This window comes from Macaca mulatta, chromosome 4 (genome assembly GCF_049350105.2).
Source record: "Macaca mulatta isolate MMU2019108-1 chromosome 4, T2T-MMU8v2.0, whole genome shotgun sequence".
Classification (NCBI taxonomy): domain Eukaryota; kingdom Metazoa; phylum Chordata; class Mammalia; order Primates; family Cercopithecidae; genus Macaca; species Macaca mulatta.
In genome coordinates, this window is record NC_133409.1 from 14,107,851 (window position 1) to 14,133,034 (window position 25,184).

General features: G+C 36.6%; 1 protein-coding gene across 5 annotated transcripts in view; it reads right to left on the minus strand.

Moving 5' to 3' along the window:
- Window positions 1–25,184, minus strand: part of SESN1 (sestrin 1) — a 106,793-nt gene that overhangs the window by 5,357 nt on the left and 76,252 nt on the right. For 4 of the 5 annotated variants that reach the window (XM_015137608.3, XM_015137609.3, XM_077999246.1 and 1 more), the window contains 6 exons: window positions 10,150–10,215; window positions 9,165–9,365; window positions 8,369–8,551; window positions 6,403–6,645; window positions 2,324–2,471; window positions 676–788 (listed from right to left, as the gene is read on the minus strand). In XM_015137608.3, the coding sequence (XP_014993094.1) occupies window positions 676–788; window positions 2,324–2,471; window positions 6,403–6,645; window positions 8,369–8,551; window positions 9,165–9,365; window positions 10,150–10,215 (954 nt within the window). Of the gene's footprint in view, window positions 1–675; window positions 789–2,323; window positions 2,472–6,402; window positions 6,646–8,368; window positions 8,552–9,164; window positions 9,366–10,149; window positions 10,216–17,283; window positions 17,478–25,184 lie in introns of those variants that run through there. The other variant, XM_015137611.3, reaches the window with a different exon arrangement.

A 25,184-nucleotide genomic window follows, 5' to 3' on the forward strand; every position in this document is an offset into this window, starting at 1 on the left:
AAATTTTGTCCCTTAGTTTATTTTTATTTTTTGAGACAGGATCCCACTCTGTCACCCAGGCTGGAGTGCAGTGGCTCCATCAGGGCTCACCGCAGCCTCAACCTTCCAGGCTCAAGTGATCTTCCCACCTCAGCCTCCTAAGTAGATGGGACCACAGGTACACACCACCACACCTGGCTAATTTTATTTTATTTTATTTTTGTGTGGAGACAAGGTTTCCCCTTGTTGGCCAGGCTGGTCTTGGAATGCCTCGGCTCAGGCGATCCACCTGCCTCAGCCTCCCAAGGTGCTGGGATTACAGGTGGGAGCCAGTATGAGGCCCCTTAGTTTCTTGAGCAAAGAAACAAAATCTTATGGTTCTCAAATATTTTCGTAATTCTGGTAAAATAGTTATTATTTAACACTGGCCCCTAACAATATTTGGGAATGCTGGGAGTATCAACTCATCTGAATTAAATACTTACACAATAAAAATTTTAAGATACACATACATTGAAACTACAGTATGATTCCATGGATGGATTAGAAACAGTCTTTCAGCTTTTATTCTGAAACAAGAAGAGATACTGCCTGGAAAGCACTTAGCATAGTTCTTAAATCTAAGTGGGTCTTTTGTATTTTAAGTCAGACTGAGATGTTTCTAGTCAATCATGTGCATACAAGTTGCAATTTTACCTGGACACGAAATGTTGGAACATGCATCCCATGTCTAGAGAAATCTTTATAGCCATAACTAGTATCCTCAAAATGACGAGATACATCTCTTGCTGGTGTAACTTCATCATCATCTGGGGAAAAAGGCCATTGAAAGGTTTTTAAAAATGGGATGCTAGTTAAAATTGACTTTACCCAAAGCAAGTAAAAATGGCATAACCTTTTCTCTGTTACTGAGTAACCAATATCAACCAAAATAGTCTTACAATTATACAAAGTAGTTTACTTGCTAGTAAATAGAATAAAGGAGATTCTCTGTTATAAAATGAAAACTCATAGTCGAATTCTCTATGCCTTTTATTGCCTCTTTCATAGACCCTCTCTCTCTCCTCCCATTCCAATTTATATGTATTAGGTTCTACTTATTCAAAGTATGAACATACTTTTGGATAATTTTTAAGGTAACTATAAAAATCAGCTATGCTTCAAAATTTAGCATTTATTTTTGTTGAATATTAATGACATATAATATGTAACATGATCAAAGAAAGAAATCCCATGAGTTAACATTTTTACAGTGCTGCCTGCACTGTGCCTAAGACTTTCTGAACTATCATCATGTTTAGAAGTTGATGAGATTATAGTTTCATGTAAGTGTAGCATTAGATGACAACTCTACATCTTTAGGCATGGAAACAAAAATTTTTCCTGGAAGAAAAACAAGCTAACGTCCAACCTCCATTTAAACAAATTTGATTGTTTCTTTGCTATTAAGAAGCTTGGTGCTCTTTCTCCCACTCTATTATTGTCAAAATACATCTGGAGACATTTTATAAGCTGTTTCTCCTTTAAATTACCTGGTTTATATATTATCTCCTGTAGCCTGCATATAGATAAAGGTTAAACATAGAGGATTTAGGTGGTTGTTGGTTATTTAATAAATATCTCCTTTTCACAAATGATACTTTTTGTTGTTGTTGTTTGTTTTTTTAGAGACGAGAGTCTTGCTAGGTTGCCCAAACTAGTCTGGAATGACTGGCTTCAAGGCGATCCTCCCACCTCAGCTTCTTGAGTGGCTGGTACCACAGGTACAAACTACCATGCCCCCAAAAAAATCACAGAATTTTAATGCTGGAAGCAGTCTTGGGACTATTTCCTCATGTTAAAGAAGAGAAGCATGGGCAATATAGCAAGACTTCCATCTCTACAAAAAAAATTTAAAAATTAACTAGGCGTGGTGGCATATGTTTGTAGTCCTAGCTACTCAGGAAGCTGAGGCAGGATGATCGCTTGAGCCTAGGAGCTACAGTCACGCCACTGCACTCCAGCCAGGCAACAAAGCAAGATGCTATTTCTTAAAAAAAAAAAAAATGAGAAAAAAGACGGCACTCATATGTTAAGTGACTTAGCCAAGTTCACAAAGGTTATTAGAAGTAATTTTAGTACCAGAATCCAAATTAAATGTCCTCCCTCTTAGTCTAGGCTGTTTTCACTTTGGCCTTTTCTTAGTTGCTTGCTTTAAAAATTATTTGTAAATAGGAATATCTATGCAATAGCCTCTCTAAAAGGAAGGACATATTTAGATTGATGCTTTAAAAGTCATTTAAATTCCCTAAATAAAAAGTTGAGTTTGCAATAATTATATTGACTATGTAACGGTTGTTCTTACCTGAAGAGAAGACAAACATGCTCTCTCTTTTTTCTATTTCAAAACGTGAAGCCATCTCTTCCTGACTTGCCTCTTCTTCATCTCGACATTCCTGTAACTGCCTCATCTTTTCCATGAGGGCTTCAACCTCAAAGAAAGAATCACTCACCTGAAGAAAAAATACAATTAATGTTACACGTGGCAGACACAGAATATATATGAATTATCTTTTAAGTCTGTCTCATAAGAATTTATATCTTTTATTTCTTTTTTTGAGACAGAGTCTTGTTCCATTGCCCAGGCTGGAGTGCAGTGGCCGGATCTCGGCTCACTGCAAGCTCCGCCTCCCGGGTTTACGCCATTCTCCTGCCTCAGCCTCCCGAGTAGCTGGGACTACAGGTGCCCACCGCCATGCCCGGCTAATTTTTTGTGTTTTTTAGTAGAGATGGGGTTTCACCGTGTTAGCCAGGATGGTCTCGATCTCCTGACCTTGTGATCTGCCCGCCTCAGCCTCCCGAAGTGCTGGGACTACAGGTGTGAGCCACCATGCCTGGCCAGAATTTATGTCTTAATAGAATATAGGGAAAATATTCTTATAATTTTAATGTACATTAATGAATAAAAAATTATTTTGGCCTATTAGGAATACAGACATGCAGATTTTAAAATATAAGAAAAACATGATTTTAAGAACACATTCTAATGCTTTTACAAGATTAGCAATGTCATTACTATTTATGCTGTTTTAAAAACTAAACACTACTTGTCAATTTAAAACAACTGCATAAGTTAACTTCTACTTGCTTAATCTTTAAATAAATAAGATACACAAAGTATAAGTGACTTTGCATCAACTGTGTACACTGGGCATACATATTGTCAATGTGTCTATCATCTTTAATAATTAGCTCTATTTATACAATTTACCAATTAAACATGAAAGATGTCTTTACATGGCTGGAGTTGGCCACCTGACCTCTGCAAATGGATCTGGCAGCTGTCACTTGCTGGGATGACTAGAGCAGTGTCACACATAGAGTAACAGGTCTGACAAAGGACTGGCCAAGTTGTTTTGCACTAGTCAAACCGGTTATACTTCTATACCCTGCTGCATTCTTGCTACAAAAGCTAGATCAAATCTATACAATTTATATCTTTCTTATAAATTAAATGAATATATTAAGAAGTCTAGGTTGGGCTAGTGGCTCACGCCTGTAATCCCAGCATTTTGGGAGACCAAGGCAGGAGAATCGCTTGAGCCCAGGAGGAGTTCAAGGCTGCAGTGAGCTGTGATTGTGCCACTGTACTCCAGCCCGGATAACAGAGAGAGACTTTGTCTCAAAAAGAAAAAAAAAAAAAAAAAAGTCTTAGTCTCAAATCTCAATGTATATATACAAAATTAATGTTTCCCCTTTTATGAATTGATTTTGCTAGGAATGTTTTTAAGACCTCTATCTCCCATTCTTCCTGGCTTCCACCCATTGATCCTTTAGGTAGCAGCTTACATCCTTCTAAACACGATCATTTACCCCACTATCAAATTAGATTCTAACACAACCCTCTCCTCTTTCCTTCAGAGGACCAATCATAATTTATAATTGTTATTTGCATGATATTGATTTAATGCTGGCTCCCTTCCCAGACCAAACCTTCATAAAGGTAGGAGATCTCTTTGGTTTACTTGTGTATATCCCAAGCCTAGCAGAGTACACTTGGTACATAGTAGATATTCAAGAAATACTTGTTGGAGAATGACTGTCAGGATAATTCTACATTAAGAGACAATCTATATCACTTGTGCTTTACATTTTCTTTTGATCCAAACAGTTATGCTGAAATGCCCAGTATTAAGCCCTTCCTCTAAGACTTTCATGATGGGAAGTGTTTCTGCGATGGTACTGAAGATTCTTCTGGCGCATGCATGCATTTTCCCCATAATTATTCCTGACACATGGTCAGTAACCAAATAAAAAACGAGCTGAAAAGGATTACGTTTCATGATAGGATGACTCAAAGTTTAAAAAAGGTCTCCATCAACTCACATTATCTCTCACTAATTTATTTTGTTTACCCATTCTCCTCTTAAAGAGCCCAAATTGTAAGTATTCTTAGGAAAGATAATTCTTGATATTATATTGAAATAAGAGGGAAACGAAACAAAGTAGGTTTCTTTGTTCCTTGACTGATCTGCCAAAGTTGTTAGGATTAAAAAAATTATGGCATTTCATTTTAATATTAAAATGTTAAAACTGTGTAAGAATTTTTTTTTTCCCTTTATAAATTACCCAGTCTTGGGTATGTCTTTATTAGCAGCATGAGAACAGGATAATACACCAATACTTAGAAGCAACCAATGTGTCCTTCAGTAGCTACTGGAATAAAGAAACGTTGGTACATCCAGAAAATAAAAAATTATTCAGTGCGAAAAAGAAATTAGGTATCAAGCCATGAACAGACATGGAAGAAGTTTAAATGCATATTACTAAGTGAAAGAAGCCAATCTGAAAAGTCTACATACTGTATGATTCCAACTATATAACATTCTGGAAAAGGCAAAACTATGGAGACAGTAAAAAAAGGAGTAAGTAGTTGCCAGGGTTGGGAGGGATGGAAAATTCTTGTTTGTTTGTTACCATTTGTATCTGAAGAGCTGAGTCAGACACTGGATATGTACCTAAAAAACAAGCCATCTCAGCTCACTGTCAGGTGTCATCAGTGTGGGCCATAAACCTTCTAAAAGTATCCAACTTACCTGGGAATAGGAAGCTTATCTATTAGAGAAATAAAAATCATCTTCTTTCACTATTCATTCTTTTAATAGAAGGAGAACTAGAAACAATCAAGTACTTTTTTCTTTAGCCTTGTACTAAATGATTGGTAGCAAGGACAACAATCCATCTCCTAGCATTCTAGCAAATGAATACTCTCTCTTGGATCCTCTTCTGACTGCCAAGCTTTGACAAATAATCAGTGGCTATATGCAGGCCTATAACATGAATCTAGGCAGCTCAAAGGATGGTGAAACTGATGGTCTTTGGCAGTGTCAGGACAGTGCTATGATCAACTTTGGGAAAATTATTCTTTCTTGTGCTAATTTCACCATATGTAAATGCTACCTCTTATTTAGCACCTCACAAATGCTCAGTGCTGTACTTGGCATTTTACTTCTTTAGAGACGTTTCATTTAAACCTCACAATAACTTTGTGTTTTACTTTTATTTAGATATGAAATAACTGAGATTCAGTAACTTGCCCGAAGTCAAATATGTAAGTTAAAGGCAATTCAACCTGTCAAATCTATTTCAAAGGGATAATATAACTCAGAAAATGCATGCAAAGCATTCAGATGGCTGTGATACTGCTTCTAAAATTTATTTTTGAAGCATAAAATAAACACCTGCTTTTTTTTGCTACAGCAAAAGAATGCAGGAGGGGATTCTGATTCATCATATATAGGAATTAAAATTTGCTTATAGAAAACTGAACTTGCTCTGTTTCAAAGGAGTAACAAAACTGAGAATATATAAAAGCTAGGAAGATAAGGAATAGAGGTGAAAGCATTTTAACACATTTACATTCACCTGATATCACCTTCTATATTGGTGCAAAGTTAAACATGAAAAAGAATTTTAAAGAGAGAAATTTCTAGATCAAAGTTGATTAAATCTTCTGAAAGATAAAAAATTACGAAGCCAGATTGTTTATTTTGTGCAAAAGAGAAGAATGTGATTGGCACAAAAAGTCTTCACCACTAGGCCACACTATTTTCAGCCTTCCCTCATGTCACTGTAGTAGCCAGTCAATATTATTTGGCCCTGATGGGACACATGCTGTTGGCTCCTGATCCTAAAATTATCTAAGTGTAAACTCCTAGAGGGTCTTAGAGTTTTGTACATCACTTTTGTATAATTTTGTATATCACCTAGACCAGTGATGAGCATGAGGCAGTCAATAAAACCTTACTGAATGAATCGATATAGGGGCCCAATATCACCACAGTCTTAACAGGGTGGGTTTTTCTAAGAAGCCAACTGAAGAAATAATATAACAGCAATTATTGTGATTAGTTTTATGACAATCTCATGACAAATAATACTTACAGAAACATTTTCTGCTGAGTTGACCGGCATCTCATCCACACTGTGATTGCCATTTGTAATGTCACAGATGCAGTAGTTGCTAACAGAAGGAGGTCTGAATGTGTGGCCACCATCACAATGAATTTCTGGACTGATTCCACAGCCAAATGTGAACGAGGCAAGAGAATGATAGTGTGTGAGTAAAACTACTGCATGTACCAATTCCGCAAGGGACCAGCTGTGCTCTTCAGCTTTTAAAAGTCCCTTAGGGGGGAAAAAAAAATATATTTTTGTAGTGGGGTGTGGTAAAAGTATACAGTTCATTTCAGTATTTAATTTATTGAAAACATGAGTCACCATACAAAGTCTACTATAAAATTATCATTTGAAACATGTAGAACCCAGAATTTGCTAGTTTTTATAAATATGCATTCACAAATACAACTTAACATAATCTGTTAAGACATTCACTATTATTTTGATTTTCTGAAATATTGACTTAAAATATAAGAGAATGCATTTTGCTTAAAAGTGGTCGCTGTATTTCAGATGCTGGATTATGAATGAATTACTGTGTTGTTAGTTCAAAATCTCAAAGCAAATGTAATAAATTTGTGTTTATATAAGTAGAAGCTGCTGTTTGAAATGCCTGTGCTTTATTATAAGGCCTCCTCAAGGAATTTTTAAGATAGTGGCTTGAACAACTTGATTAAATACTCCTAAATCATCAAAAAGTTATACATAAATTCTATAATTCTTCTATTCAATTCTGTCACTTCTGCTTCATTATCTGTTTTGTAATCTTGTATAATTTTTCCTTACTTGACAATATATAATAGGCATTGTATTAATATATTCAAATCTTTATCTTCTTGATAATATCTTTAATTATCTAATAGTATCCATTCTATAAAATAGATAAGACCAAAAGATGCATCTTTAAGAATTTATAGTGCATGGTAGACAATTTTAGAGAACATCAATCTACTTTTACTCTATTACCTCTATTAATAAATAGAACCAGAACAAACTAGTTTAACATGACATTTAAAACATAACATAAAGATGCGTAACAATGAGATGCCACTTCACACTTATCAGAATGGCTGAAATCCAAAACACTGACACCAATGCTGGCAAAGATGTGGGCCAACAGGAATGCTGCTTCACTGGTGGTGGGAATGCAAACATACCACTTTGGAAGACAGTTTCACGGTTTCTTACAAAGGTAAACGTACGCTTACCATATTACCCACAAATTGCACTCCTAGTTATTTACCCAAATGAGGTGAAAACTTTTGTCGACCAAAAAAAAAAAAAACCTATACATGAATGTTTATAGCAGCTTTATCTGTAATTGCCCAAAACTGGCAGCAACCAAGATATCCTTCAATAGGTGAATGGATAAACAAACTATGGTATAACCATACAATAGAGAATTATCCAGTGATAAAAAGAAATGAACTGTCAAGTCATGAAAAAGCATGAAGAAGCCTTAAATGGATGTTACTAGATGAAAGAAGCCAGTCTGAAAAGCTACATACTTTTATATGATTCCAACTGTATGGCATTCTGGAAAAGGCAAAACTATATAGAAACAATAAAAAGATGAGTGGTTGCAGGGGTTTAGGGGAAGGGGAAAGGGATGAACAGGTGGAACCCAGGGCATTTTTAGGGTACTAACTATTCCATATGATACTGTAATGGATGCGTGACATTATCTGTTGAAATACACCATTGTATGGTGTAGAACCATACAATGCAAAGACTGAACCCTAATGTGAACTATAGAGTTACTAGTAATATATCAATTATAGCAAATGTACTACAGAAATGCTATAACAGAAGAAAATGTGCACCTGTGGGAAGAGGCTCAGGGGGTAGAAAATAGGAACTCTCTGTACTTTCTGCACAATTTTTCTGTAATCCTAAAACTGCTCTAAAAAAGTATGAAATGACTCCCAAGATAGATTACCCCACTGCTTACCTCAATATGTTCTTTGGTAATAAGCCAAGGTCTATGGGCTAACACTTTGTTAAGTTCTCCTAAATTCTGTAGTTTTTGAGGAGCATTCTCTAAACCATTGAGCCACTTGGGGTCCCCACCAACATGAAGGAAATCATTTACATGCAGGTTCACTAAGTAGGAACACTGATGTCTTGCCGCAGCCTTCAGAGAAAACAAAAAGATTATTCTAATTATAAATATTAAAACCTTGAACTAACTATTTTTTATTTACAACATGCAAAAGAGCTAATTATTAGTATGTTTTCAAATTTTCCATAAACTACAGAAATGCAGTTTTTATATAAATATTTTAAAAATTCAAATACAGTAAGAACCTTATAAATATTCCAAGAACAAAATATCTGATTAAAGTATTTGAACTTTAGACATTTTATCTATATACTTTCAGAACTTCCGATTAAGAAGAAACTTCAATTAAGGTGCCAATCATAAAATAATGGAATATTATTTACAAATTGAAGAGGAAGCACCACTTATGCCAATGTGAACTATTTATAATGATGAAACAACTTTTGTTCTACTTATTTAATGAAGAATGGTTCTCAGCAATGAGAAAAAGAAATATAAATACTTGTTTCTTTTTGTTATAATTGAGAGCATACTTATTTAAAAATAGGAAAAACAGAGACTATGTAACAGGAATCATATTATACATCATAATCTAAGTATTTATCCCTGTGTTTAAAGCACTAACTGTCTCTTAAAGAGATTAATAAAAATAGCAAAAAGAATTTTTCACTGAATGTTTACAAACCATTATTCCAATGTAGTGCCGATAATGTAGGGGTAACGGCCCATCCATTTGCAGTAGATAGTGTTGAGTTTTTAAGAAACTTTCTAAATATTGTGGGTGGAAAACCATCACTAATGTAATGTTATCCAAACGGCCCAAAGCAGCAAAAGAATCTGCAAATAAAGCATGCATCTGTGCGTCTTCACTCCCCACTTGGAGGATCTGTAATGAGAGAAAAACCATGGTTACTGAAATTGTAAATTGGTGTTAAGGGAAGAAAATATACATGGGCTGTACGCTAAGTATCATTTAGAAGCAGATTAAATTTGGCTTAAGAAAGAAGGGTTACAGATTTAAACTCAACTGGTTGAAAGATACAGAAGAATAAACAGTTACATATTATATAGTAGGGGATAAACAACAAAGGCTGAACATTAAAGGCCATCTAGATAGGCTGCTTGCAGAGTTGGCCAGAATCCAGATAAAGAAGCAGATTTAGATTATCAAACTTGCAGAGCTTGCAAACACTAAAGCCTTTCTTTACAAAACTGCCTACTCTCGCTCAATTTAAGGAGAACTAAAATTAACTAATAGCATACAATCCTTACAAAAATAAAGCATAGATGCTTTTACACATATATAGAATTAAAGATCCAATCTAGCATTGATATCAGCCTGTGGAGATGGTCAAGACTAAGTAACTCAGGTTATAGGCACACCTAAACAACATCTAAATATAAGCAGATGGAGTATCATTGGTCAAAAACCAATCTTGGCTTTACCTGATTAAATATGGGTGTTAAAAAGACACCATGAAATACTAGAAATCAACACAAGTACAACAGCTTTTTATTCCCACACATTCACTGCCAAAGCATGATTAACTGCAACCAACTCTGACTAAAACATGTTGTTGACCAACAGTTCTTCAGATGCCAAGATGTGGGTCATGAAAGCGCTTCCTTAAAAGCATACAGTTCACTATGTACTTTCACAAACAACATACCTCCTTTTCTGGGATGAATCTGCTTGGTCCCTGTCCTAGTGGTCGAGGAATTCTAATGCCAAGTTCCTAGAAAAGAAAATTACACCATCTCAGGCCTTTGGCAGTAAACAAAATGAACTGAGGCTAAAGGAATGGGAGGGAAAAACCACCAGTTGAACAGAGACAGGCTTGTTTTGGTGGTTTGTTTTCATGGCTGTATATACATACCAACTCTTCTGTTAGCATTGCATAGCTAACAACAGCTTATAATACAACTCTGACTAAAAACAATAAAACCTGTTTCACTAAAACCAGAGTTTTGCATAAAGTACTTGGCAGAAAGTCTAGAACAGAAAGTTCAGCACATAGCAGCCAACCAACCCTGTGGATCATCAGTGATACAAAATAAGACCAGTGTGTTTGTACATCTAAAACTCAACCAACCCAAATATCAATCCCTGTGTGTCGTCAGAAAATGAAAAAGCAGTACTTCCACCTAGGTGTCTTAAACTAGAAGTGTAACTATTATTACATCTAAAACAACACCTCACAGAATGTAAATTTACGAAAAATAAAAACTATATTCACAAGAGACAGCATTACAGGGCATGTTTTCTCTGTAGTTAAATAATTTTAGAGAAACTCATTTTGTTTGTAAGTTTGCCTTAAGTTTTTTTTTATTTATAGGATGTCATCAACCTTGCCCATATTATATTTTAGAGAAGCTCAAATAATTGAGAAATAGTTTTCTGACATTTGACACAGTGACTCTAGAATCCTGTACCTTATGTGACGGTATAGTATGGTTAACAAGAACTGAATATCTGTTAGGGTTTCCTTTCCCTCCCTCACCCTCCCCATATAGTGTGCTTACAGAAACAAAACCAAAATAATATATTTCAACTTTCTGTTGTTGTTTTGAGGTATGTCCTATCTAGTGTCATTTAAAAAAATTTTTAGAATTTATACAATTAAAGATTAACCCCTTCACTCATATATATTATATATATATAATTAAATACTCATATAATTCTACTCTCTCCTTACTGCTTTTAAAAGTTCTTCATGATATAAACCAGGTATCTGCCTTTTAAAGAAAAAAGTGGGGATGGGTGGATTCACAGAGAGAAGGACATGTGGCAGCAATCCAAGAAATCTAGTCCCAGCAAATGAAAATCTTTAAAGCAGAATAGACTTTTAAAAAGTAAGCAGGAAGGACAAAAGTGAAGATAATCTTTATTAGGAGAAATCAAGATTCAAAGTAGTCTATATTTGCCAACAGAATTCATAAAATAATATTTAAATAAAATAATCTTATGCTGGAGGTTGGTGATTTCTCCTTGGTTATTCCATCCTTACACTGAAGATAGTAATGCTTTAACATTATACCCTTCATTAGAGGAGGCACTTAATTCACTGGTCTGGCCACGTATTTGTTTCAATTTTAATATTCTGTAATAAATGCCAGAGGACATCCCTGTTATTCAATATATAATTTTGGTACCAATAGCAGCCATTTATATACAATGATGACTCTTAGCTTTTCTAACTGCTGAATTTCTGATCCAATTACATACATTTGAAACAACAACTGTTGGATAAAACTAAGGCTAAAATTAACGTTTATCCCCTCTAATTTCTTTAATCTTGAAAAGTGTCTTTAATAAACAAAATGTATTTTAGGAAAATGCCTGTTTCAAGGGTTTATTACTGTTTTATAACTAAGAGACTTGGGACTTTAGTATACGAAAAGGTGTCATTTCAAATGGGGAAAAATGAATTATTCAACAAATGATCTTGGGACAACTGGATAGCCATTCAGAAAAAAAGTGAAGCTGGAACACTAGAACATGCTTTACCCCACAATAAATCAGAGTTAAATATAAGAAAAAAATGAAAGAAAGCAAAAAAACATTATGTACTAGAAGAAAACACTCATGGAGTGCAGCAGGCCTAAGAATGCCACAAAAGCCAAAAGTCATAAAATATAAGATTGATAAATGACATAAAAATAAAGACTTTCACATGGGAAAAATAAATATATACAAAGTCAAAAGTAAACAGAAAGCTAGGAATTATATTTGCCACTCAAATAACAAAGGGCTAAATTTTAAAGAAAGACTACTATAAATCAATAAGAAAATCCCCAACAATCTTTTTTTTTTTTTTTTTTTTTTTTTTGAGACGGAGTCTCGCTCTGTCGCGCAGGATGGAGTGCAGTGGCGCAATCTGGGCTCACTGCAGCCTCCACCTCCTGGGTTCAAGCGATTCTCCCATCTCCCCAGTAGCTAGGACCACAGGCATGTGCCACCACACACGGCTAATTTTTTGTGTTTTTAGTAGAGATGAAGTTTCACCATGTTAGCCAGGATGGTCTTGATCTCCTGACCTCGTGATCTGCCCGCCTCGACCTCCCAAAGTGCTGGGATTACAGGTGTGAGCCACCGCGCCCAACCAACAATCTTATTTTAAAAATGAGCAAACAACATGGACAGTTCAAGGAAAAGAAAATAAAATGCTTGACACTCAAAGATAAAACAACTGCAAGTTAACTATGCTGAGATACCATCTTCCTCCAAAAAGACTGCTTAAGATCAAAAAGTTCGATCACAGGCTGTATTGGAGAGACGGCAGAGAAACAGTCAGTAATTGTTTGTGTACTGCTGATGAGAGTGTTTCGAAGTATGAGAAAAAAGTATAGAGTATATATTACTACAACCTCTAGGGAGGGCAATTTGCAATAGTGATCAAAATTAAAAAGTCCCATAGCCTTTGAATCAACAATTCCATCCTAAGTGTGTCAACCTATAGATGTGCTCACATTTGTGAAATGCCATATGTAAAAGGATAATCACTGCAACACTGTTTCTAATAGTACAAGGCTGAAAACAATCTCAGTGTTCATCAATAGAAGGCTGTTTCAATAAAGTTCAGCATGACCATAATAGAGTGGCATGCAGTCTTTAGAAAAGAATGAAGCACTTCTACATGAGTTGACTTCAAAAGCTCTTCAAGTTATATTATGATAATGGGGGAGGGGAGGAGAAGCAAAGTGCATAATATGTAAAATGTTATCTGTAAGCAGGAAAAAAACCCTCACCGATTCAATTTCTAGGCCTTTATCTTACAAATACATTAGCAGCATGAAAGGCAGTCATCTTTTTAAAAATGTGACCAGATTGACAGCACATAGGTTTAGAAACAAAGAGGTATACAAATTATATTATTCTGGTTTTATTTCTCTACCAAATATATAGTTTATATGCCAAATTATTATAAAACCACAGGTTTACAATTCCAAGAAGGTGGCTATGAATGCTTGAGAAACAGAGTATTTCCTATATTTATGGCAAGGATTCTATGTAATTCTTGTCTTTATAAGTCCATCCTATTGCTAAATTTAGTGAGCATATTGATAACACTGTCTCCCTTCTTCCTTAGCCTCCAAATTGAAGAGTCCTAATCTGTAAAATAGGGATGATGACAAAATAATAATACCGTCAATCCCAACTACATCATATCATAAACTATAGAATATTTTACAAATTATACAAAAGTGAGTCTTTTATGATAGATTCTAGTCTTATTTTAGGTATAAGGTCTAACAGATTTGGCTGTTTAATTTCTCAGAAGTAGCACAGGAAGAGAGGGTAAAGTGGGGTTTCTAGACTGTGGCTGGTACCCTAACACTAGTCAATGATATCTGAGAACCAAACTGCCTTTAAGTTTTCTGCTTATTTCTTGAATAACATTGAAAAAGCAACTAGGGCTCATAATAATGAATAGCAATAGCAGCAGCAGCAGCTAGCACAAAGTATTTATGAGCTGAGCACTGTTTTAAATTATATTACCTGTAAACAAAGACCATGTGTCTATGATACTAAAGTTTAGAAAGAGTATTTGGTGTTCTACAATATTCATGAAAAAGTCGAGTCTTAGATTAATCCTTACCTTAATCTATGAAGCAGGTACTATTATTATCTCCATTTAGCATAACTAACTGATGAAAGTCCTGAGCTTTTTTTTTTTAACTTTAAAAAAATTTTTTAAAATTATACTTTAAGTTCTAGGGTACATGTGCACAAAGTGCAGGTTTGTTACATATGTATACATGTGCCATGTTGGTGTGCTGCATCCATTAATTTGTCATTTACATTAGGCATATCTCCTAATGCTATCCCTCCCCCCTCCCCCTACCCCACGACAGGCCCCGGTGTGTGATGTTCCCCACCCTGTGTCCAAGGAAAGCCCTGAGATTTGAACCCAAATATTCTGGCTTAGTCAGTACTAGTGAGTGGTGGAGATGGGGGCTGAATCCATGACATCTGGTTCTAGAGTTGGTATCTTTCATTATTACTCTTTTGAGCCTCTTTAAGACTTCTTGATACCCTGGAGATTCTTATAGATACCGCTGTTATTATACAGTAGTATTCTTGGTTTATAAAAAGTTTCCATTTTCTAGAAAACTCACTTTTGAAACACTTCTTGGTCACATGTTAAATTGGTGACAACTCTTTTCTAGTAGATGCTGATCAAAAAAGGCACTGCAGGTGTTCGATGGGGTCATCATAAGCCAAACTAAATACATTTCATAACTTCCTATTTAGGTTAATTCAATTATTCCTTCATCTGTAGCTGTAAGAAACTTAACTACAGACTTTGAACAAATTTTGGCCAATCCAGATTCTAGGAGGCAGAGCTGCCACCAACAAATGGCCTTGTTGAAAAGCAGATGTAAATACTAATCACAGCACTAACCTCACAGGCTCTATGTGAAGGTGTGGCTGGAAAACTAACATGAGAACTAAGAGACTTTTCCCCTCAACAACCTAATAACCATCTTTGAAAGAGACAACAACAGTTTCCACCATCACAATATTACTTCTGATATGTCGCCTCAGTGTATAATGCAAAACACTGTCTCCCTTCTTCCTTAGCCTCCAAATTGAAGAGTCCTAATCTGTAAAATAGGGATGATGACATTTTCAGAGTGAAAATTCTTAGTGAATGTTGACAGTAGTACCACAGAAAGACTATGTATTTACTGTATCGTTGTACGAATCAATGTCTGTGTACTGAAAAGAACTGTTCCAGTCAGATGTTTCAAATTTGTGAGATACATTTATGCATCTATACCAATATCCTTAAGTGAAATAACAAATGACAAGTGCAAAATGAAAGCATTGTTGGCTTACAGTAATTACCCACCTGCAAAATTAGTTGAGAAGTAAAAATACACAAATAATTTGAATCATTTTGTTTTCCTCACTACACTATCACTGTTGTGATTATCACAACATTCACAGTAATTTTATTTTTTAAATTCAAAACCAGCATGTGTTTTTTGAAAAACATTTCAACAAGGTAAAGATATGTTATATAAAAAGTGAAAGTTCCCATCCCACTCTCCCTTCTCTGAGAGATTGCCTATAGCTGGGTGCTGGGCTTTTGACATTCAAAAATGTTAAATAGAAATTGAGAGATCTAGAAGTGTTAGAAAGAAATATGCCCACTATAGCAAAGTGTACTAATAATTGTTAATATTGTCATTAATACTAATAGGTAATTCAGAAATACTGAAAGTCCAGGTACTTTTTTTTTTTTTTTTTTTTTGCCTTCTATGAACTGTATTTTAGAAAAAAACTTACTTTAAGTTACTGCATTTGTAATACTTAGGCCATATTTGTGCCCTACAGTTTGCTCAGGAGTTCCCTTTCGGGAAAGTGTTTAATTTAAAAGCATTATGGAAGCTAGCTATTTGAAAGAATTGTGTTATTCTTTTTGTAAAGTGAATAGTTTTCCTACAAAGCATTCCTTCTTAATTTATCTTCCCACATGTTGGGATGTGTTAAAAATGAAATACAACTATACAAAGTTTCCTGGTTTCCTGAACACAGTCCCGTAAGTGCTGTAACAATATGCAAGCCAAAATCTATTTATCTTTTAGTTTACACGGCTATCTTTAGAAATTCCAGATCTGGGCAAGAACCAGGACTCTGCACACAAACATCAGCAGAAATAACAGATCTATTCAAGCAAGATGATTGGGGCTCACTTCTACTCAAAAAGAGAAAAGATCTATTATGACCCGCAAACAGAAACTGTAAATGTTAATTCAACACTTTCATACTGTTTTCACTTTTGGTAAAATTTCCAAAGCAATATTGTAAGAGACTTTCAAAGATTGTTTTATCATCTGTAAACAAGGAACATGTAATATGTCCATAAATGTTAAAATCTCGAAAAAATATTTGGTGCTTTACAACCTTCATGACAAAGTGTCTTCATTTAAGTTTCTATGAATATACATAGTATACTGATATTAGACTCCATTAAAGAAATTACGAAACCACGTCATTTTAGTGGGCAAAGCTGCAGAGAGAAGAATTCACATTTAGATTTCTTGAACTAAGGCAATACTCTCACAGCATCTGATTTCAATTCAAATTTAAGGTTCGAGTTTTACCTAAGGTTACATTAGTAACTTTCAAATGGTTTCCTATTTGCAACCACTTAGAAAAAACACAAAATGTTACAATTAAGTACCTCTTTCTGAAGGCCAATTCAGAAAAGGGATGGCTTAATACGCAAGAGTATTCCCTGTGCATAACGTCATAGAGCTTGCAGGACACACTTATTCCAGGCAACATCAGCTCTTCCCTGAGTCAAATGTGTTTTTTTTCTGTGTGTGTGTGTGTGTTAAGTAGGAGGCAAAGGGGGTGAAGGTGGCTAAATAATCTGTTTTGACAAGACATCGAGGGGCCATATCCACAGGCTGTCTCACCCTCAGACTGAGGTCTGTTGGGTTTCTGACTTGTGGAGACTTGTCCAGACGACATTATTATTTACGTTTTGGAGACTTTCATTTACATGACAGGGGTCGCAGTCTCTCCCAGCTTAGCATCTTCTTGCCCAGGGACGACTCACGGTGCGCCGGTCTCCCACCCACCGCAGGCAACCCCTTCCCCGAAGGGCGCGGGAGGGCCGGGACGCTGCTCCCCGGGCGCCCGCCCGCCCTACCTGGGGAGCGTTTTCGGATGCTGACCGGCAGCGACTGTGAGGAGGTGACGTGACCTCCGTGTTGCACAGGGCAGTTCGGCCGGGTGCTCACCCGCCCAGGTACCCAGCCGCCCGCTCAGCCCGTCGCCCAGGTACCTCGTCGTGGTCGCGGCCCCCGCCGCACTGCTTGCAGCCCAGCAGCTCCGAGACCGCCAGCGGGGCCGTGTACGCCTCGTTCGCGGCGGTGGCCAGGCGCATGTCGGCGCGGGGACGGCTGCGGACGCACGGAGGCGGCGAGCGCTGGGAAGCCGGCCGCGGTTCTGGGCTGCAGCGCCTCAGTCAGCACGGACGGCGGGGGGCGGGGCGGCGCCGACAAACAAGCCGCGCGGCCCCGCCCCGCGCCCGTCACTTCACCACCCTGGCGGCCACGCAAGCCAATGCGGGCCCACGACTCCGCAAAGCCCCGCCCCCCGGCGCGGAGGTGAGGAGCTGGCCGTCTGAGGCGACGAGGTGAAAATCACCTCTGGGGCCCAGGTTCCCCACCAACTGCTAATTCTCAGGTACGGAATGGGCTCTGGAAGGCAGCGAGGTGAGCGTGCACTGTCAGGAAGGTGCAGCACGAGTCTTCGGGCTTCAGGGACAGGGGAATCTGCCCGCTACACCCCCGCTCGGCCATTTACCTAGAGTCAAACAGCAGCCAACCTCGAGACTGACCCTGACAGCACCAGGAGTAATGAAGTTCTCTGTAAATTCGACAAACTATTGAAATTTCCCTTCTTCCTTTCCCATTATGTCCAAACGACGCTAAATGGGCGGCAGAATGCAGCAACATGTACGGGACCTTGGCTTATAATCAATGCAAAATTCATTTTGGTAAGCTACGTAAAAGCTATAAATATCACTCCCCTACAGAGATAATAAACCTTGACAGCCTATCTTTGAATTGTCTTTTTCCTCTCAAGTATATTCGAAGCCTTTAAAATTTCTAGTATTCCTTCATAAGTGCCCTCCCTGGGTTATAAAGACAGAATTTCAATCTCTGAAATCGGATGAGGAACTTGGGAAAATACAGGTTACAAAGGAGAAAAACAACATTGTTGGGCCCAGAATCCAGATCCCCACAGTCCTATGTCAGTACTATTTCTTTACATAACTCTATTCTCTCTCTTTAAAATAAATAAATTCCTAAATTAGATCTCTTTTTGCATGTTTATGCTGTTTTCAAAGCTTAAGTGCTCAGGTTAAAAAACAAAAAAAGTTGGAACATTCTGACAAGGAAACAAGTGGAATTCATAGCAGTAGTGATGGCCACAGAACAGGACTCATAAATGAAAATAAGTTTCAGTCTTAGAAGTGACGCTACAGTGTCTCAGTGAAGACTAAGTTACTCTTTTAGCTCTTCAACTATCATGTTTAAAGTGGCATGTCAAAATGGTTACTTTTTATTTATCTCCTAATAAGATAAATGATACATGTTCTCTATACTGCTTTTAAAATATAGCTAAAGCACCCAAAATATTTTTTACCGATCAAAAGAAGCAATGTTGAGTTAATGTCGATATAGAAGAAAAGGCTACAGAGGCTTCCAAACTCTCATCCACTGAGCACAGCCACAAAAATAAACAGTATGATCAAATGCCCACTCAGCTGTAAGCAAATACAAAAACAAAACCAACCCAGTACATCATCCAATTTGCAGCAATATGACATACGCTGAGAAATAAATGGGTTGTAAATGAATGACTTGGAAACATAAACGCACTTGATGTATGGGATTGTGAGCTACAAAAGCTAGTTAGGTAGAAGTATGTGAAAAATGATGACTCTGGTTCTAGAAGAATTGAGGTATGATTTTATTTCTGAAGGAATCACAGTTTTAGTTGTCTAGTAGGGCATAATCTTAGTTATGACATTTGTAAAATGAGGAATGCTTATCTTTCCATTTTCTAATGAGAGGCAAGGGAAAAGCATGCATTCAGGTAAATCAAAAGTGGCTTAAAATAAGTAAATGCAAGTGAAAACTGCAAACTGCATACATACAGTAGTCTGATACTTAGTGCTTGATAAATATTTATTGAAGAAATATTTCAGATATACTGAAATTGTATAGGAAGCTCCAATTAGGATTCCTTTTTCCCCCAGATAGTTTCAAATTATTTGTTGAAACTAAAAAGAAAAAAATAATTTTAATTTAATATTCTAATTTAGTGGTTTATGGAGAACCTTCAAGCCATTAAACGTCAGGATTCCTTTATGGTCTCTATAAAGACTGACCTAAATTCCTCAAAGAGTACTAATTTCTTGTTCTCTGCTGTAGAGCACTAGAGTGAATTAGTCACTCTATTCTCCAACATAAAAAGGTTGCCTCCAAATAAATTTACAGTAACCAAGAGTTCCAACAAATGCATTTTTAAAATTTTTTTTCGAGACAGAGTCTCGCTCTGTCAGCCAGGATGAGTGCAGTGGCATTATCCTGGTTCACGTTCCCTGCAGCCTTGACTTCCAGGGCTCAAGTGATCCTCCCACTTGCCTCCTGAGTAGCTGGCACTACAGACAGAGGCCACCACACCCGGCTACTTTTTAAATTTTTTGTAGAGATAGGGTCTCATTATGTTGTCCAGGCTGGTCTCAAATTCCTGGACTCAAGCAATTTTCCTGCTTTTGCCTCCCAAAGTGCTGGGATTACAGGTGTGAGCCACCATACCCAGTCCAACAAATATATTAATTAACCAGCAACTATCATTGTGCAGATTTAACTTTTGAAATGTTTTGTTTTAAACCACTCAATAAAAAGTATTTTCTAAGGATTTCGAAGGTAGGCCAGATGTCCTGAAGGTGCTTCTCCTCTCAACCTCTAGGGCTGAGCACATACAGGAATGCAATAAACATCTGCTGAAAAGATGAACATCCTGAACACAGAACAGTGATTACAAAGGGCTGTGTTTTTTATATTTACCACAGGTTGTCAGTATAGGCCAGAGCTACCTTACAAAGTCTGCTATTTAAACACTTCATTTTGATATTTCTTTTAGGAAGAATCTTGACATTTAATCCAAGAAGTAATAGTAATTCTGAAATATTTCCTTTCTTTTAAAAAGATTTTGGTCAACTTACTGCACTGTATCAAAGTGAGGTTCATGGCCTCTACATCTGTCCTTAGCAGTAATGCACTCAACCTTATTTTTCTCAAGAGCAAGCTGATAATCTGTGTAAAAGCAGAGTAGTGTAAAATGACTTGATTTTAACAGAGAACTATGAAACATTAGGGAGTCTGCACTTGGAATGGTGGTTCAAGATAGGCTTCCTGAAGGAAAAAGATAACCTGAGCTACAGCTGAAGAGTATTAGTAGGGAGCCCTTGGAAAGAAAATTTGGGGAAGAGTTTGGGAGAATAGACACAAAGTTCTAAGTAAAAGATCTAGCATATGCAGAGGCCCAGAAAAAGGAGAGAGTGATCCATTAGGGAAGCAGAATACAGGAAGCTCAATGGGTCTGGAAAAGAGGGTAAGGAGAGTTAACAGAAGGAGTTTAGGTAAAAGATAAACAGTAGGCCGGGCGTGGTGGCCTACGCCTGTAATTCCAGCACTTTGGGAGGCCAAGGCGGGCCTCCCTTGATCACAAGGTCAGGAGATCGAAACTATCCTGGCCAACATGATGAAACCCCGTCTCTACTAAAAATACAAAAAAATTAGCTGGGCGTGGTGGCGCGCTCCTGTAGTCCCAGCTACTCGGGAGGCTGGGGCAGGAGAATTGCTTGAACCTGGGAGGCAGAGGTTGTGATGAGCCGAGATTGCACCATTGCACTCCAGCCTGGCAACAGGAAAGGAAAAAAAAAAAAAAAAAAAAAAGATAAACACTAACGAGAGATTGTTAAGCTTCATTAAAGAATACGGATTTCATTCTTAAGGGTACTGTGGAGTTACTAAAAGTTCTAAACTGTAGAGTGACATCAGATTTGCATGTCAGCTAAGGTTTAGAAAAATATATTGGAAGGGGCAAAACTGGGGGCAAGGAGATGAGTGAGTTAGAAAGGCTGCTGAGGCAATCTTGGCAAGGCAAGAGGGCAGTCTTCGGAACAATGGGAAGGGAGAGAAGTGTAGAAGATGACAGTGGATTTTGTCTCTCCAGTATGGTAGTAAGTTCCTTGAGGGAGGCAATCATGCCTCAAACTCTTGTTTTTGAAATTTAGGAGATAAATCTCAAATCATCTGCTTTCCCGATCAAGTGGCTTCCCTGAACTCATTAGGTCTTTAGAAACTATAATCAATTCATGACAAGGAATAGATATATTTTAGTAGAAAAAGCAGTAATTAGGCTAAAAGGCATAATCATACTTTTCTGGACCACATGTTAAACCCTGTACTATAGATTTGCACATCTCCTCATTGGAATCAGAATTATACTTAATGCAGTAATTGGTTAGAAAACATAGAGTGATGGTTTTAGCCATTAAACCAAAGAACTCCTTTAAGAGTGGGAGTGGGAGTTGTTAGATTTATGTGGTTTAAGCATTCTTGAAAAATCCCCTATTGTCATTTAAAACGTTTCATTTAGAACAAATGCTGGTTTATAAGACTACTTCTGCTTACTAATTTTGTCTAGATTTTTCTCCTCCAGCTCATATCTTCCTGTTTTTATCTACATAGCTTGTCTGCTAAGCACTTTTTCCCTTTTCAACATCATGTTTTGGGTACATTAAGATCCTTTTAGCACTGAACTTTAAACTGATCCTCTTATTTGCTCTATACTTTTTTTTTTTTTTTTCAGTTCTTCAATTTTTAGAATTATATCACTTTAAAGGAGCAAGAATGTTGACAAGTCTTTGGTATTTTCCTCTCATTTAGGGTTTCTTCTTTTAGAAATGCACAGAGTTTTAACTTTCTACATAGCTATTTAGAAATATGAGGCATCACCAATATTTGTAAATAGTTATTATTCCAAGAAGTGTCAGTGCTTTTAAATTAAAAAGTTGCTTTTACCCCTAAAGAAACAATGTGTTAAATAATGGTCAGGTGTTCTAGGCTGGTAATAATAAGACCACTAATTTGTTAACTCCTGTGTATCAGACACTTAACCCTTTACATGTATAAAGCAGATGTAATTATTTTTATTTTACAAATTTGTGACATAGAAACTAAAAGTATGGGCAACTTGACCAGTTACAAAACTTGTAAAATTCAGCCTGGAATTGGAACTCAGGTCTGTCAGAATCCAAAGCAGCAGTCACTATATGAGGTTGCTGCTTTTACTGAATATATATTTAAAATTTTGATAACTGTGTATTCACCTAAGTTCTTGATTCTGGAGGCAAGAAAAGAGGGTAGGAGGAAAGAAAAATTTATCTCCCTTACTTTTACTCAGGGTGAGTTTTTTTTTTTTTCTTTTTTCTTTTTTTTTTTAAGAAATCATGGAATGGGTGATCTTGGGTTTTGAGAGCTTCTATCCTCCATATTTCTCTCTGTCACTCCTCTCTGTCTCTTTCTGGGCCTTTGGTGGCCTCGTGCTACCCAAAGCCTCTTCACTACATATCTCATCTGAATCTACCCAACCTCCTACATGTTCCTCACATGACCCCCATTTCTCAAAAAGTGGTAGGTTTTAGGAAGAAAGCAGGCTTCTCAAACTAATCACACTAATTTTGTAAGTTACTGGTATCTCCCATTTATTTATTTAGTTTGTCTCAATAGGATGTAAGCTCCATAAAATCAGAATGTTTGTCTTTTTTGTTTACTGCTGTATTTCCAATGTCCTGGTGCCCTGCACACTAGGAGACCCTCAAATTTTTGAGGAGACCCTCAAAAATTATGTATCGAATGAATGAACTTTGAGGAGATGTTTCCATTAAAACAATTATTTAAGCTTAATTGAAAGCCTAATAATGAATTTCAAGTTCACTCTTCAGGTAAACATTTTTGAGGCTTAGGGGCCACAAAACCTGCCTGTTTATAGGCAGGCAGGCTGGCTCTGTGAGGGAATCAGCTTTTACTGGGTTCGGCTCTGCTAAGCACTGTCTTTCAGAATCTCTCCACTTCTCCTTGGAACTCACAGATATCTCCTTGGAACCCCCTGGGATTACAGGTGTGAGCCACCATGCCTGGCCCAAATATATGCATTTCTTAAATCATATGATATCCAAGCTCCTTTGATTTTTCTTTGATATTTCTGTGACTGCTCTCCTGCACTACCAGGTAAGCAGCTATACAGGGTCTGACAGAGGCATCTATGGATCACTTGTTAAGTCAGGCATGTACTTACAAGTCAGACACTTCCTGTGTCTGACAAGATACCATTGTTTGACAAGATTATGGAACATTTTGTAACCAAGTTTGGCTTTAAATAATCCTTAGGTCTATCCAAGGTGAAGTGATAGAAAATAAAGTGTCTGTTGAAATATAAAAATTAAGTGGGAGAATTCATGCAGACATATTACAATGTTTAGAGGCTACTTTTCAGCATCATCACTGAGTTAAGTAAGAAGGAATGGGTTTAATTTAGAATACTATGAGGTCTATGAAAAAGGTGAATGTGAGGGGGAAATGGACAGTTAGGACTTTAAGCTATATGTTACTAGGTGCTACTGAAGGTTTTAAAGAAGGAGGAAATATACCAACTCAAAAAAAGGCAACAAAAGATACTAAATATATGCAAGTAGAAAATATTTCTCAGACTGAATATACTCTGCGTCGTATAATTTTTCTAACAGTTTCTGAGGGGCTGGATTTCATCTGTACCTAAACAATGTGAACACATGAAATGATCATAGTGCTTCTATTTGTGGGCACAGGCCAAGAACTGGTTTAGTATGTAACCTGTCATTTTAAATACAAGGAATTAGCCTGGCATAATACTAAAAATTATCCATTCAAAATAGATTAAAACCAAACCTAATATATTTAACTTATCCTGAACCCACAGACTTGATGGAACTGAACTAATCCCATTTAACCATAGGATTTTTACCCGTGGTCAAAATGTTTGGGCTAAATGCATATTAATGAGTCATTAGCTTAATCATGACTGAATTTTAAATGCTTTGTTTATACTAAAGATAATTTTTATTCAAAGAAACAAATGACAATATTCTAAAGTTTTAAAATCCAGTTGTTTTTTGTTTATAACAGCTATCCTGCCTTCCCTATCCATGCCTCCCTACCCTATGATTTTTACTACCAAATGGTGAATAGAATTCTGCAATGTGTGCTTTTCTTGCACAGTGTGAATAACTCCTACTCAGTTCCTTTTTGATGATCTTTAGTTGTAGGTCCTATAATCCTTTAAACCACCTTCTTTTTCTGCCTCCTTCGGAGGTCTCTTGCTTTCCAAGAGGGTATCAAGTTGTAGATTCTTAACCTGAGCACAAGTACAAGGCCACATCTGGAGACTACTAGGAGGTTGTTATGTATTTTAAAAATAAAATGCTGTTCACTGAACTTTCCTGTCTGTTCTTCTGCTCTCCCAAATTCTCACTCTGTGGGCCATTTTCCCCTTTACCCAAAGGGCATAGATACATTTAGGGGAATAGTTCATCAAATAAAAATGTTTATATTTGCTTATCCATTCTAGTTTTCTGTTTTGCTAAAACATACTCTCAAAAAATAAAAGATACAATACCACTTAAAAATGTATGTTTTTTACAGGAATTCAGATTTGAATGGAATTCAAGATCATTTTGCTTATAGTAATAGAGAATATGATCTTCTTAATTTTTGCGTTTTTATTTTCTGGCAAATAACTCAGAAATACTAAAATAGTATTTTTTTCAGATGATACAAATTGGAGAACGTAACATTCTTAATTTGTTATGAGTCTAATTTTTAAAATATATGTTCGTATAAGTTTACATTGGTAAAATAATACTATTACTTTACCAATTAACAGAAAACTTGATACTATGTAACCATTTAGCATTCATTCATTATTTGTAAATATTTACTAAATGTCAAAGATATGCATTTCTTTTTTCTTTTTTTTAAAATTTTTGTTTTATTTATTTATTTTTTTGAGATGGAGTCTAGCTCTGTCGCCCAGGCTGGAGTGCAGTGGCACGATCTTGGTTCA